The sequence below is a fragment of the Pristis pectinata genome, chromosome 18, assembly GCF_009764475.1.
Source record: "Pristis pectinata isolate sPriPec2 chromosome 18, sPriPec2.1.pri, whole genome shotgun sequence".
In the NCBI taxonomy this organism is placed as follows: domain Eukaryota; kingdom Metazoa; phylum Chordata; class Chondrichthyes; order Rhinopristiformes; family Pristidae; genus Pristis; species Pristis pectinata.
In genome coordinates, this window is record NC_067422.1 from 27,687,906 (window position 1) to 27,702,524 (window position 14,619).

At 39.7% G+C, this 14,619-nt stretch overlaps 1 protein-coding gene across 3 annotated transcripts in view; it reads left to right on the plus strand.

Annotated features, from left to right (window-relative positions):
- b3gntl1 (UDP-GlcNAc:betaGal beta-1,3-N-acetylglucosaminyltransferase-like 1) overlaps positions 1-14,619 on the plus strand; it is a 263,296-nt gene that overhangs the window by 25,352 nt on the left and 223,325 nt on the right. For 2 of the 3 annotated variants that reach the window (XM_052033304.1, XM_052033305.1), the window contains exon 5: positions 4,407-4,472. In XM_052033304.1, coding sequence (XP_051889264.1) covers positions 4,407-4,472 — 66 coding nt within the window. Of the gene's footprint in view, positions 1-3,286; positions 3,408-4,406; positions 4,473-14,619 lie in introns of those variants that run through there. The other variant, XM_052033306.1, reaches the window with a different exon arrangement.

Below are 14,619 nucleotides of genomic sequence, written 5' to 3' on the forward strand. Positions count from 1 at the left end.
ATTTCAGGCAAAACATCTTTGTGTTTTCTTCTGTTATATTTTTGGATCTCGCCAATGCAACACCTACTCTCTAAACGGATATTTGCTGGTTTTTGCCAGCTCCTTTGTTGCAAAGATGGCAAATTCTGAGTCCTCCAGAAAAAAGTAAATACTCCAGCTAGATGTTAACCAACTTAATTTCTTTACTGCTCCCTTTTTATGACTTGGAAATTGGTTCCTGAACTTGTTGATCTGTTTCGAATCTGTGGTAACATGTGCTGTAAGATATTTTATCCCTAGTCAGATTGACAAAGCTGATCCAATAGAGAAAACCCTTCAAATATTACACAGGGAAAAGTAATGCTTTCCGATTGGAACTGCTTCATATTTCCCTTTAATCTCCAGCTTAACTGTAGCTGGAGTTGCATAATGAGGCAATTGAGTTTTTGGAGCTCAAATGGCTCAGGGATTCATCCTGCTCCCCCTCCACACCATTGGGTCCAATCATTAAATCTGAACAACGACCAAGCCACAGGTGGTGGTGAGCAGATGCCCCATTCGTCTCCTGCTGCTGAAGATGGGGCAGAGCTTTGCCAGCTGTCAGACCTGCAAATGCTGCTTACAATGTTAAATGTTTTTAACTGTCATTTAAAAAATATTAAAATTGAAATAATGAACAATTTTTGAAAAATATATAAAAATGTGTAAAAATTCATAAATGATTTAAAACATTGGGATAATACACCTTGTAGAGCCACCGCCTCACAATGCCAGAGACCCGGGTTCAATCTTGACCCTGAGTGAGGTTTGCACATTCTCCCTATGCCTGTATGGATTTCCTCCAGATACTCCGGTTTCCTCCCATGTCCCAAAGATGTGCGGTTGTGTAAGTCATGGCCATTGTAAATGGCCCCTAGTGTGTGTAGGTAAATCTGAGGTGAGTGGATGAGAATGTCGGGAGAATTAAAATGGGATTAACAAAGGATTAGTGTCAATGGTCTGTGTGGTCTTGGTGGGCCAAAGGGCCTGTATTCATGCTACATCACTCTATACCTTTACTAACATGAAGCAATGTAATTTAAGAAAATCTTGCCTTCCCTTTTTCCTCTTAATTTGCTGGTTTATGAATGAACTCACTGGAGTCTGACCCGGTAAAGATCTAAGGTAATTTTCCCCTAGCAAGACTGGGCACCTCCACTGAACATGATACAAACATGATACTGTCTCTGATTCAGTAAGATATGGTCTTCCAGTCTTGGAAGTGCATATACTTTAAGCAGCGAACAAAAAAACTCAGTGAGATGGGTCACAGAAGAAAAGCCATGCCATTCATCAAAGTTGACTACTCAAATACCATTGTTTTCTGTCACCCAGTGCTGGTTTGGGATTTTCTACTTTCAAGAACTACATGAATTCTTTTGAAATTGGTTAGAACCCAGAAGAAAAGCATCAGATCAGAACCCGTTGCATTAATCATTGTACTCGAACAATTTGGACCAATCTGAGTGCAAGACTGCCATTTGTCTTTCACTTCTAAAAGTCAAATATAGAATTGTATACTAGGCAGGTCTACCAAAATTATTGCAAGTTGTAACTTGCTAGTCACTCGAAACTTTGATCAGTGAGTCAGAAAACTAGTCTCTCTCTAGATCACAGACATACTAATATCTAAAAAGTGTTAGGTAGTATTGCTGTATGTTGATGCATTTGAATTGTATGGAAGTGTCGTTATTTTTAGTTTGAGTTATTATGAGGCTAGAAGTTGGCGTATTAATACTAACAAATGGCAAATACATTCAAGGACATTTTTGTCTCATTTATAATGTCGCCATCAACCTGTTTACTTCTCGTAGTTTGAAGTCTTGACTAAAGTGGACACTGAAGAATGTTGTTTAACGGGTTAAGCGTTTTGCTCGTTACAAGTGCCAGGCTATGTTTTTATCACTATTTGTTTATGTAGCTCTTTTGCTATTCTGTTCAAAAGATCTTGCGAAATAAAAGTAGTTAAATACAATTCCTTTTCTAGCAGTAACTTGCCAAATGTTATTAAACCTGAATGTAGCCTGGACAATTTATTTTTTGATTATACAGCAACCTGTAATGTCATTGTATAAGAAATGAAGGTTTAATTATAACATCCAGCTAAGCTAAGAATCTTCCAAAGGATTTTCATTCTAAGTTCCTTGGAAGATTACTTCAAGCAATTGCCATTCTTTAGGTAACAATATTTTTACAGGGTGGCACCTTTGCTGGAGAACAAGGTATGTTCTCAAGTCCTGCTGCAGCCACTGGAGCCCAAAGTCTAGGCAAGAACCTCAGTGCAATAATGGACAGGTGTTTTATTTGGAGATGTTAATTTTTTATGTTTTTAATTAGATTATTTTTACATTTACATCAATTTTAATATTTTAAATCAGCAGAATCTTTAAGACACTTGTCCACCACCCATGCCCATTTAACCTGGTAAAGATGTGTTTATTAGACTCTCATTTCACCTTTGCATCAGGGAGTCATCTGGAGATACACGGTAAGACTTTAGGCAGTGTAGTCCTGCAGTCCAATACTCAGGGCTTTGATAGCAGGCAAAGTCGCAGCTGGAATTTTGCCATGTGCCAAAGCTGTCAAGGAATTTCGTAATTTTTAACCATTTGAATCTTGTTGGATCCATCTCATCTTCCAAGGTCTCCACCCACCCAGCTGCACTTCCTGTTTATTGGTGGAGAGAGCCAAAGGAGCTGATTTCTGCATCCAAGAGGCTGGGAAAGGCCATTAAATCATTTTCAAAAACTTCTGACAATAAAAGTGGTTGAAATAAATGTAACAATTTCCTCATTAAAAATGTTTTAATTACAAGTGCATTAAAACTAACAAATAATTAAAAACATTAAAGAAGTAAACCAAGTAAAGCATTTATCCACACTTGCCTTTTAACACATGCTTGATAAATCCCTGTGCAACACTGAGGGCCCCATGCGAAGTGCACTCTGACCTTCCAATATTTCGTGGTCCCATTGATGGGTGCAATGGTGAATCTGGCACGGAGCCGGATGTCGGATGCACCTGCATCCTGGTTTGCGGAAGTCTCAGACTCCCATGTTTGGCTGTACATGTGTGGAAGTCTGAAGCTTCCATTGGGGGAGTGGCTGATTGCTGGAGGTTCCCTTTGGAAATTCCCAACTCAATTCAGTCCGGTGTCTCCGATGTCAAGAGATATGCACAACTTTTTACAGAATGAAAAATGTATATTATTAGAATGATTTATTTAAATCATTAAGAACATACTTATTTCCCCTACTTTGCAGGACAAGAATGCTATTCAAATGCAGTCACCAATCCTACTTCAGGTCTGACATGGTGTGGGATTGGAGAGATGGATTCTCAAGTGTAATGCTGGAGGGCCATTGAATTCCATGCGGATAGCAGCAATGGTGTGTAGTGACTGATGTGACAGCATCATCACTCAGTGTGTCCTGTACTTGTTCCAGTAACGAATGCTTGAGCAGCTGCAGTTAAGAACCATGATTCAACCCAATGTCCAAGTGTCAGAGACCTTTATACATTCTTGGTCATTTTACCAGGATGCAAGATAAAAGTTTCTGCCCCCAGCTTTGCCTTCTATTAAAACTCTATCAGGGTGTTCTTGGGGCTGGGGAACTTCTTATCTCTGCCTGCCTCATGCCCATGGACTGTTAAGATCTCACTGCATCTTGCATCAGAGGGCTAGAGAGATTCCATCTCTGCATCTGTACCGAGTTAGTATGGGTGTGGGGAGAGTGCAGACAGTGAATCAGAATAGTGTGTTGGATCCAACACAATTCGGCCCACTGAATCACCAGCATAGGGGTGTTGAAGCCAAGTTTGAAGCTGAAGACAGACTATTCCTGAAATGGACAGATGAATTTCTGGCACAATAATTGCAGTCCATTAAAAGTTGTAAGAGCCAATAATTTTTTTCAGCCCATTGAGTCAGTAAGCTTATTTTGTCCATTTAACTCTTGCACAGCTGAATATTTGTCTTTATTTTGAATGTACATATTTGGAAAGAGAGACAGTTAAGCAATCCAACCCCATGTGGTAGTAATGACCTATGGAGTCAAGCGTGGACCTGACTCCTGTCACGAACTGATAAAAGATGGCTACATTTGGATTTCAGAGCATACCCAAGAATGGCAGAAATAATGTCCCGATTGTTGGTACATTGCCATTTTGATGAGAATGTGGGATTGGAGGACATCAGTGCAGCTGTGCTACATCAAGGCAACCAAATTAGACTTTGATGAAGCCTAATGATTTTAACCAATCACTGGATTGGTGATTGAACCAGATTTGAAGTGTAGTCATTGTTATGTATATAAGCAAACTCATCTGATATGTCTGTTTGAAGTGCAATGAGCATTGAAGTGCTAAATAAATGTTATTTGCTGCAGGATGATGTCATGATGCCACAAAGGGTGAGGCTACAGTATGATGCAGCCCTTGGACACCCCCATTGTGTAAGTACTGAAACTGGTAATTTCAAAGTCAAGCCACTATCTTGTTAACAGCCTTGAATTTATTTAATAGTAAAAGTGATTTCTCTCATGATATCCGCACAGCACAGGTGATAGTGCTTGCAGGCTTGCAAACCTTTTTCTAATCCATGGCCCCTGACCAGAGCAGCTTTGCAACAAAACACTGGCCAGTGAATTCACCCTGCCCTCTTTTACCAATTGACCTTTCATTGTAAATATTGTGGAAACTGGAAGACTTGAAGCTTCACTTATGTGCTAACCTGCAGGTTTGTTTAAGATTTTTGTTTCCGTTTACCCCAGTTTAACAGTGGTTTTTGCTGATGCTCTTTGCAACCCCATCCAAAGTTTCTCAAAGGCACAAAGAATAATAGTGACTTTTCTGTATTATTTGTAAATTTTCCTGTGTCTCCTTGTGACACTTGGCTTTGCTATACCTGCTGACTCTATGAGTTGTCATTGAATTCGAATGCAAACCTTTGTAAAAATAAAATGGCCAGTGGCCACACATTCCATCTGCTCAATCGACCTTCCCCCTTTCCCTTCCTCAATTGGGCTCTATCTGCCCACCTTCTCCCCCTTATCTTTTTCTACCTATCAGCCACCAGCTTCTTTCTGAAAAGTCCAACCCTCCCACTCCCCACTTGGCTCCATCTGCCCATCATCCCCCACCTCACGTCACCCCTCCCTCTCACCTCTTTATACTTGCTGTCTTCCTACTACACTCTGTGCTGATGCAGGATCTAGATCTGAAACATCATCCCTTTGCCTCCACTGGTGTTGCTTGACCCACTGAGTTCCTCCAGCAGTTTGTTTTTTGTGGCTGAAACATTAACACTGGTTCTCTCCCCACAGACGCTATCTGACCTACTAAGTGTTCCCAACATTTCCTGGTTTCACTTCTTCCTCTTCTTTGGTTATGTACATGCTTAATTTTTTAATTACCTTTCTAAACTGTTAATATTGACTTGTCCAAACACATTACACAAGATCTCCCTGTTCAATTATAACTTTACTGCCCAATATGGTTACAGCAAAAAAGATCTTGTGAGGTGCTAAAGATTGATTTGCACTAACATATTCTTAACATCGATAGATCTATTTTGCAGAGAAGGTCATGCTATCACGGCAAGAATAATTAGCACTTCCATTCTGCTGATTGCTTAGTAACACTTTAAGTTATTTTAATCAAAACCTCTGCACCTTTAAAATTGTGAACGAATCATAGCTTTTAGCCACTAGAGCTACAAATGGGTTATGAACTCTTGGTCTTTCAAATAAAAGCCATATATGCTGGATTCCTGTAATTTTCTCATTATCTGTAGCCTTTGTCATTGCACTGAGGATGTGCAGAAATGAGGCTCTTCTCTTGTTTCATGACCGTCAGACTCTGCTTCCTGCTGTTATGGTAGCACTAGGCTTTCTGTTAAGAGCCTAGTGTTACCTTAATGCAGTGAGTTAACACTTTTTCACTGCAGTAACAGCAGTGTTGACCAGAGAATAAATCTAAGATAATTACTGTGAATGGGATTCAGCATATTACAGGCTTGCATGTGCAAAACTGGTTCATGTAATGAACATAACCCAAGCTATTTGGTTATGTTAATGAGATTGCAACATGAGCATTATTTTGTTTTAAAAGCTGAGAACATTTTCATTTGACCATTTTTGTTCATTTCTATTATCTGGGATTATTTATTGCTCTTTGAGATAAATTTTCTAACTATGCTTTCATCAGATCTCCTAATTCTCCTTTCAACCCATGCTAAGCTGTTTAAAGTAACTAAGGAACATTTATACAGTACCTTTAATATCGAAAATCATCTGGCGATACATTACTGAGCCAGGGAAGGAGAAATGAGGAGTAGTGATCAATAGCTTCAAAATTTGGAGTTTCTAGGAATGAATATAGGACAGCAAGGTTAGGGTTAAGCAGTGAACAAGGCTTGAGATGCAGAGAGAATTTTAAATGAAGCTTGGTGGAAAATGGAGCATGAGGGAAAATTGGCCAGGAGAGCATGAGAATGGTTGGGACTAGAGGTGGAAAGGAAATGGGTGAGGTTTTCAACAGCAGATGGGCTGTGGCAGAAGAAGTTGCACTGGCGGAAGTGAGCAATTGTTGTGATGGAGAGAATACATGAAAATAAGCTCAGCTTCACTACACTTCAGCTGATCCAGGCAGTATAGGGGATTGATGCTTCACTTAAACACTGAGAAAATATTTTAATGCTTTTTTTGCCTCAGATGAATAATTTAAGAAACTATATAGTTTTGTATTAATTAATCCATTAAACTTCTATTTTTTTTAAAATGGAATTAGAAACTGCGATAATGTCTTCTAATATGTAAATACTGGGGTTTTAGAAAATATTGTATACATTGAGCAAGATATCAGATTTTTGAAATAGTCTAATTTGAATGGAAACATTTGTAGGGTAGAATGTTGTAATATGTAAATTCCATCAACTGTCCGCTGTGTAACCCATTTCACCATGCCTTATGTGGTCACATAGTCTGCAGTGTCAATCATTCTAGTTGGTGCACTACATGAATCTGTACTGTTGGCAGGATTACCTGGTACAAGGCACTGTAATGTTATGGAATAGTACAGAACCACATAATTACCAGAATCAAGTCTTCCCTGTTTGGAAATGAATGAAGTTGCTGTATCACTAATTCTGCTGACCAGTGTCTCTTCCAAGTACAAGAGGGACAACTTGTGTTTATGGACCACCTTAACATAAACATAAACACTTAAGAAAATGAAACAGGGGTAGACCAAATGGCCTCTTGAGTCTTCTCCAACATCCATTGACTTATCCTATCCCCTCAAATGCACTTTCCTACCTAGTTCCTAAATCCATTGACCTGATATCTCAAGGTCTGTTAATGTCATTCTTAAAAGGACTAATGACCAAGCACTAATGTACCTTTGGAACTGAGCATTCTAAAGGTTTACAATCTTCAAGTAAAAAAACATTTTCCTTCTCTGAGTCCTAAATGACCGTCCCCTGGTCTTGATTGAAAGACTTAATATCACCTACTAAAATTTATTCTGTTATGTCCAGATCTTCTGCTGCTACTTAGGATCTGGCTACATAAAATTCAGATCATCAAACCTATTTTATTGGAACTGACCTTTCTGCATGGCTGCCTGTGTGTTTTCTCCCCACTCACAGAATCCCACTGTTCCCCATGGAACAGTTCATAAGTGAGAACTGAGCCTCTCACTCCCAGAGGAACAGTAAGGAGAGGCACTGAGGCTGACCGATACCTAGAATAAAAAGGTGAGCCTTTGCACGTCAGCTCACTCCCACTGACTACATCAGACAAATGCTGGCCCAAACATTGTGATAAATCATAATCTCCAGTATATTTTCTAGCTCTCCTGAGCTACTGTTGTATTGCATGATAGACATAAACAGTTGCCTGTTGTCAGTAGATAATCTCTATCTATTAAATGCTTGACAGGGAGTAAATCAGTGCGAGCTTATGACTCACACTTAATGGGAATTCCTTGTTCACAGGAAATAATTGCAATTCCTGATCCCAATCACGAATGGGGTTCAACGGGTTACCCGCACCTGGCAGCATAGGTTAGACACGCTGATCCATTCAGTGTAGTGCGCATGCAGCCCCGGACATCTAAGGGCATCACAGACCTGTTATTGCTCAATCTTGTGTGGCTGTACGCCACTTGTCCCTTTAAGAAGTTGGACGCCGACTGCTCGGGGGTCACGTAACTATTTAGCATGTTGGCAGACCTCGTGCAAAGTAGCATGAAAGCTTTAAGCAACTGAGAGCATCATCACAACAAACAAGGAATTAATAGAATGCCTTCCAGAGTAAATAACACTTTTCATTGGACAAGGGAACAAATCCAGGTGGTATGAACTCCCAGTAGCCCTTGCCAGTGCCCACACCAATGTAACACTAGCAAAACTAAATGAATTCCTAGGAACTGAACTTCAGATAAGGGATTGTTGATATAATGCTGGCTGATAAACAAAAGTATCTCTAGGGCAAAGGCTATGAATGATTTCCCCAGCCATAACGAGGAAGAAACATCATCCTCCGTTTCAGATTTGATGATTTCCCATTGATATCTAGTGGGGATAAGATTTGTAACTCTGGAATTTTTTCGCAAATATGGCTTTGTTTTGTAAGTACATAAGGAGAAAGAGGATAAATTGAAATGAGTAGAGTCTATTAAGGACCAAAATGGTAAAGGCAGGAAAATGTGGGTAAGATTTTTAATGAATACTTTTGCAGTTTTATTCACAGAAGAATGATAAGTTGTCAACATTGTAGCTAAGGATGAAGAGTGTGGAATATTGGCTGAGACGAACATAATAAGAGAGGAAATAAAGGGTTTTAGCATCTTGAAAATGGATATATCCATTTCCAAGATGCTATATATCCTAGACTGTCTTTTTTAAAGATAGCAAGAGGAAAACTTACAGACACTCCTGAAAATAAAAAAAAACTGCAGATGCGGGAGATCTAAAATAAACACAAAGTACTGGTTTGCAGTTGATGCAAAGATTGCTTATGCGGTTGATGGTGAGGAGAAAGAAAACTTAATCTGCGTGCCTGTGAAGCTGCTGCAAGCAAGTTTTTCATTGTACCTGTACCTCACTGTACTTGTGCACATGACAATACCCCAGACTTGACTTGATCATCTAGCCAGTTGGACAGAAGATTGGCAAATGGAATTCAATCTGGAGAAATGTGAGGTAATCAAAAAGTCAAAGTCAGAGTTTATTGTCATTTGCACAAGTAAATAGATGCACAGGTGCAATAAAGGACGTACTGACAGCAATATCACACTTGAGGAAGTGCAATATAGCAAGGGAATACACAATAAGTAGGAGGATACTGCGAAGTATGGAGGAAAAGAAGAATACAACTCCTTAAAAGTAGTTAGACTGGTTGATAAGATGTTTAAAATATCATACAGAATGCTTTCCTTTATTGGCCATGGGACAGAATATAAGAGCAAGGTAGCTATGCTATACAACACAGCTTCTGGTCACCACACTGCAGGAAAGATGTGATTGCACTTGGGAGTGTGTGGATGATATTTGAAGATGTTATTTTTTAATTGTTTTCAGGGTGTGGACATTGCTGTCAATACCAATGGTTATGGGCCTATCCTTAACTGCCTTTGAACTGAGGAGGTAATTGACACTCAGTCATGTTGGTGGATCTGGAGTCGTGTATGGTGAGGGTGGCAGAATAAGGATAAGGATGACAGATTTTCTTGCCCAAAGGACATCATTAGTTGCCATGACTGAAAAATGTTGGCTTTGAGGAAAGATTGGTTAAGTTGGGGTTATCCTCTTTGGAACAGAGGAGTCTCAGGGGAGATTTAATTGAGGTTTATTAACTTATGTGGATAAATAGGAAGGACCTATTTCATTCAGCAGGAGGGTCAAACACTAGGGGACATAGTTTAAAGTAGAAGGATTTGAGGGGTATTGTCCAAAGACATTTTCCACCAAGGGTGTTGTGGATCTGGAACTTGCTGCCTGAAAGAGTGGAAGAAGCAGAAACCCTCATCCCATTTTAAAAAAAGAAGTGCACTGAAGGAGCCGTAACCTGCAGGGTTACAGACCCAGTGCTGGAAGGTGAGGTTAGGCTGGATAGCTGTTTCTCAACTGATGCTTCTGTGTTGTAAATTTTCTGTGATTCTTTGAAAGGAAATGATAAGGCAATCAAATTTCTTCCGTCGTGATAAATTGCAGCTCTCTCCTTGAACACACTGCAAAGGATTCTTTGCTCACTCAAACGTATCCTGGGTTGCCTTTTAAAGAGGGTCCCCAAGGAAAGTTGAAGTCCTGTTTTGTCCCTGGGCCCAGAGCTGTTTTCTGACTGAGATATTTGAGGTGCAGAAGTGTAACTTCCTTTTGAAGGTTACAATTTTAGATGAACTGTTCTCTTTTGAAATCGAGGGAAACCCCAGACCAATTCTAAGTTCTCTTTTTTTTCCTGATAAATATAAAACAGATGCAGATAATTTTGCTGTTAAACTCTATTGTCTCCATGTAGCTGAAATATATCAATAAGACTGCTTCAACCATGCATTTATCAAGATAACAATAAAACAAGTTTAATGAGTTAATTCTACAAATGCTGAATGAGCACTCTAACCAGATCTTTGAATGGATAGTATTGGCAGCTTGTCCTGCTTCACATTAAATCCTTTTTCGCAAAAAAAAGACTGTTTCTTTATGACTCGTAATTAGAGTTGGAATCACTGTTATATTTATTGAAAACGTACTTTCTTTATAATATATTTTTCCTGCTAATGTTTCAAAGTTAATTCCTTGTAAAAGCATAGAAATAGGACCAGGAGTAGGCCATTTGGCCCTTTTGAGCCTGCTCTACCATTCAGCAAGATTGTGGCTGATCTTCTACCTCATCTCCATTTTCCTGCACTATCCCCACATCCTTTGAATCCTTTAATGTCCAATAATCTGTCAATTTTAATTTTGAATAAGCTCTGTCTGAGCCCCTCCCCCCACCACCACCATTTCCATCTGGGCTAGAGATTGAGACTGACCAGTCTATGCATAATATGTCTCCTCATCTCAGTCATAAATGGCCTTCCCCCTATTCTGAACTTGTGGAAAATCGTTGAACAGTTTAGAAATTTGAACTTTATCTGATCTAACCCCAAACCACAGCTGGGGAGAAATTTTACAATGTGTAACAGAGGTAAGTGGAAAGTGGCCCAATACTAAAGGAAAGGTGCAATAAAATGGATAGAAGAGCCAGGTGAAAAAGTGACCATAAAAAGTGTGTGTGTGGGGTGGGGGGGGGGGGGTGGTGTGGGTGTTCACAACTGGTTCTGGGCTTCTCTACCAGGGAAAGCTTCCTCCCTGCATCCAATTTGTCAAGCCCTGTCAGAATTATGTAAATTTCATTGAGACCTCTCTCTTCTACGCTCTAGATAATACACACCTAGTCTACTCAATGCCTCCTCATTTGGCTATTCCCCACCCCCCCCCCCCCCCCAATCTTCTATCCATTTGTTGCAATTTTATTTGCACCTTTCCTTTGTAACTGGGCTGCTTTCTGCTCATCTCCATTACTCATTGTAAGGATCACCTCCAGCTGTGGTTTGGGGTCAGATTGGGTAAAGATTTTAACTGTTCAAATAAACCTTGGAAGATGGTTATCTTTATTATCAGGATTGACTGGCAGTTAGTGGAAGGACACATGAACTAATACAGATGCCAATATGTCCTTGAATAGTACAGTGGATGCAGTGTAGTTACTTGTGGGTGGGCACTTGTCAATTGTATTGCTTTTTTACGGTTTTCAGATTCAAAACAGTTGACGCTTGAGGTCTGGGACCCTTCACATGTTAACCCTTTCTCTGTCCACAGATGCTACCTGTTTCTAGCATTTTCTGTTTTTATTTCAGATTTCCAGCATCTGCCTTTTTTAATATCTTCTCATTTACTGTTGAATTTTCTAGTGCCCTTTGTGTCCCTTTAAGGAGACCTCAAATCACTTTACAGCTGGTGAAATACATTGTGTGGTAATTATTATAATGTAGAAAATGGGCGATCCAATTTGCACACAGCAAGCTTCTGCAAACACTGTATTAAACTCCTTTTCAAGACAACAAGTAATCATCATCTTCCCAAGGGCAATTGCTGACAGGCAATAGATGCGGGCTCTGCAAGTGGTGAGCACGTCAAGAATGCTCTCTTTTCTAAAGTAAAGGAAAGTAATTATCAGATTTTGTTTCTTTAGGCTGTAAACTGGTGTATGTAGACTTAAAGCAGAATAATTTCCTTTAATATATAATGTTTAAGTGGCAGAGTTATACTTCTGGTTTGGTTTAATGGAAAGTGCTTTAAATTACATTCCACTGCTGTGAACTTCAGAACATCCTTCATTCAGCACTCTAATAAAATGCAACAATGAAGACATTTTAATTGGGTAATATATTATTTTTAGTTTTAATAGAGTTATATGGCTCCAGTTTGATTTGAAAGGGTGTACAAGCTTTCAGCATTCTGCACGTTGCTTGGTTTAATCGGCTTTTTTAAGTTTATTCCATTTTATCAGAAAGTTACACTGCCAAAATTTATTACCCAGCCCTAAAGGCCCTTAAGAAGGTGGTGTTGGGCCACAGCCTTGAACCATTGCAGTCCTTAAGATTATGAATCAGTCCTAATGCGGACAAATGGGATCAGTGTAGATGGGCAAAAAAGGATCATTGTGTACGTGGTGAGCCAAGGGACCTTTTTCTGTGCTGGATGACTCTATGAAAATATGGCTTATGGCAATGGTACTCAAGGGAGCTGGTCAACAGAGAGTTCCAGGATTTAGACCCAATGCATTGAAGGACCAGTGATGTATTTCATTGTCAGGATAGTGTGCAGTTTGGAAGGGAATGTGTATGTACTGGTATTCCCATACATCTGAAGCTCTTATTTCTTGTCGTTCTTGGAGGTGGAGTAGCTGCATTATGTTTGTAAATGACACACAACGTAGCCATGCATGCAGAGGTGAAGAAAATGAAATATTTAGGGATGGTGGTTGGGGTTCCCATCAATTATGCTGCTGTGTCCTGGATTCTATCTAGCATCTTGAGTATTGTTGGAGCTGTATTCATTCCAGGCAAGTGGAGAAGATTGCACAAATTTTCAGGCTTGTATCTTGCTGATAGTGGAAAGGCTTTGGGGCATCAAAGAGTATCACTGCAGGATGTTCAACCTCTAGTCTTCTCTTGCAACAATAATATTTATATAGCTTTTCCAGCTGAGTTTCTTTTCGATGGTGACATCCAATAAGTTGATGTAGGTGGACTGTGCAATGGTTATGCCATTGAATGTCAAGGATAGTTATTCGCTCTCTTGTGTGCAACTTAGCATTTATCATGTCATGCTAGCATCTTGTCTAGGTCTTGCTGCAGGCAGATGTGGACTGCATTTGCTGAGGAGTTGCAAATGGAATTGGAGCATTGTGCAATCATCAGTGAACAACCCCACTTCTGACCTCCTGATGGAAGGAAGATCATTAATGAAGTACTTATGAAATATTGTTATAGTTGTAATGTGGAAATTGAGATTGCCAATTTGCACTGACAGTTCCTGTGGCCTGTGGTTTAATTAGTTTGTGTTGTTGGATGAGGATATCAGTGGTAACTTTTTCTTTGAAACAGTGCATGGGATCTTTTACTTGAGGGGGCAAATGGGACCTTGGTTAATGACTCCACCTTGGGTTCAGATTCGTTTATTATCATGTACACCAATGAAATTTCTTGGTCGTGTGATGCTCACAGGGTAAACAGTATACATGGTAATAATAAATACAATAATAAGTACAGCGACGAGCAACACAACAGAATGGTGCAAGGTCTCGTGCAAACTGAAGCAGTGCAAAAACAAATGTGAAGGTGGCAATAACAGAAGAGGTAGAATTAAGGGTTTGAGCACCAGCACCATCTGGAAGGACATGTGAAAGAGGTGATCGGTTCAGAAGTCTGATCGTGGTGGGGAAGAGGCCTCAACAGTGTCGCTCTTACAGTGCTGTAGAGGAGTGTCAGCAGGGTATTTGTTCTGGTCTCTGGAGTGGGAATCCTTCAAAGAGATGAGAGTGCTTCCCACTGAATACTGAGTGTTGGTATAATTGACACCAAACATGTATTATTTGACCTAATGCAGAAGAGCTGAGAAGAGGCAAAATGCTTCCCACTGGGGATTAGAGGCATTTGGAGGGACAGTTTTATGACAGTGGGGAATAAAGAGATTTCTTTACCCTTTTTATTCGGGAATAGCCACCAATTCCAGTCATTGATGAACTAAATATATTGGAAACTGAGCACTAATGGAAATGCAGTCAGGAGCAATGCTCGTCTTGCTAACTTCTGTAAAGTTGGGTTACCCCAAAATGGCTTAAATATCAATGAGCAGTGAGGGATGGATTGTGCTCAGTAACTGAAATAAGATATGATGACTGTGTATTTGGAAGTCTTGATTTGTAGTAAAATGCCCTTTTTAAAAAAAAATTAATCATAAAGTTTTACTGAACTTACAGTTGATTGCATTGTATGGAGTTTTAAAAAGTAACTTGTTCTTTGCTATTGAACCAGTAGTTAATGTTCATTCAC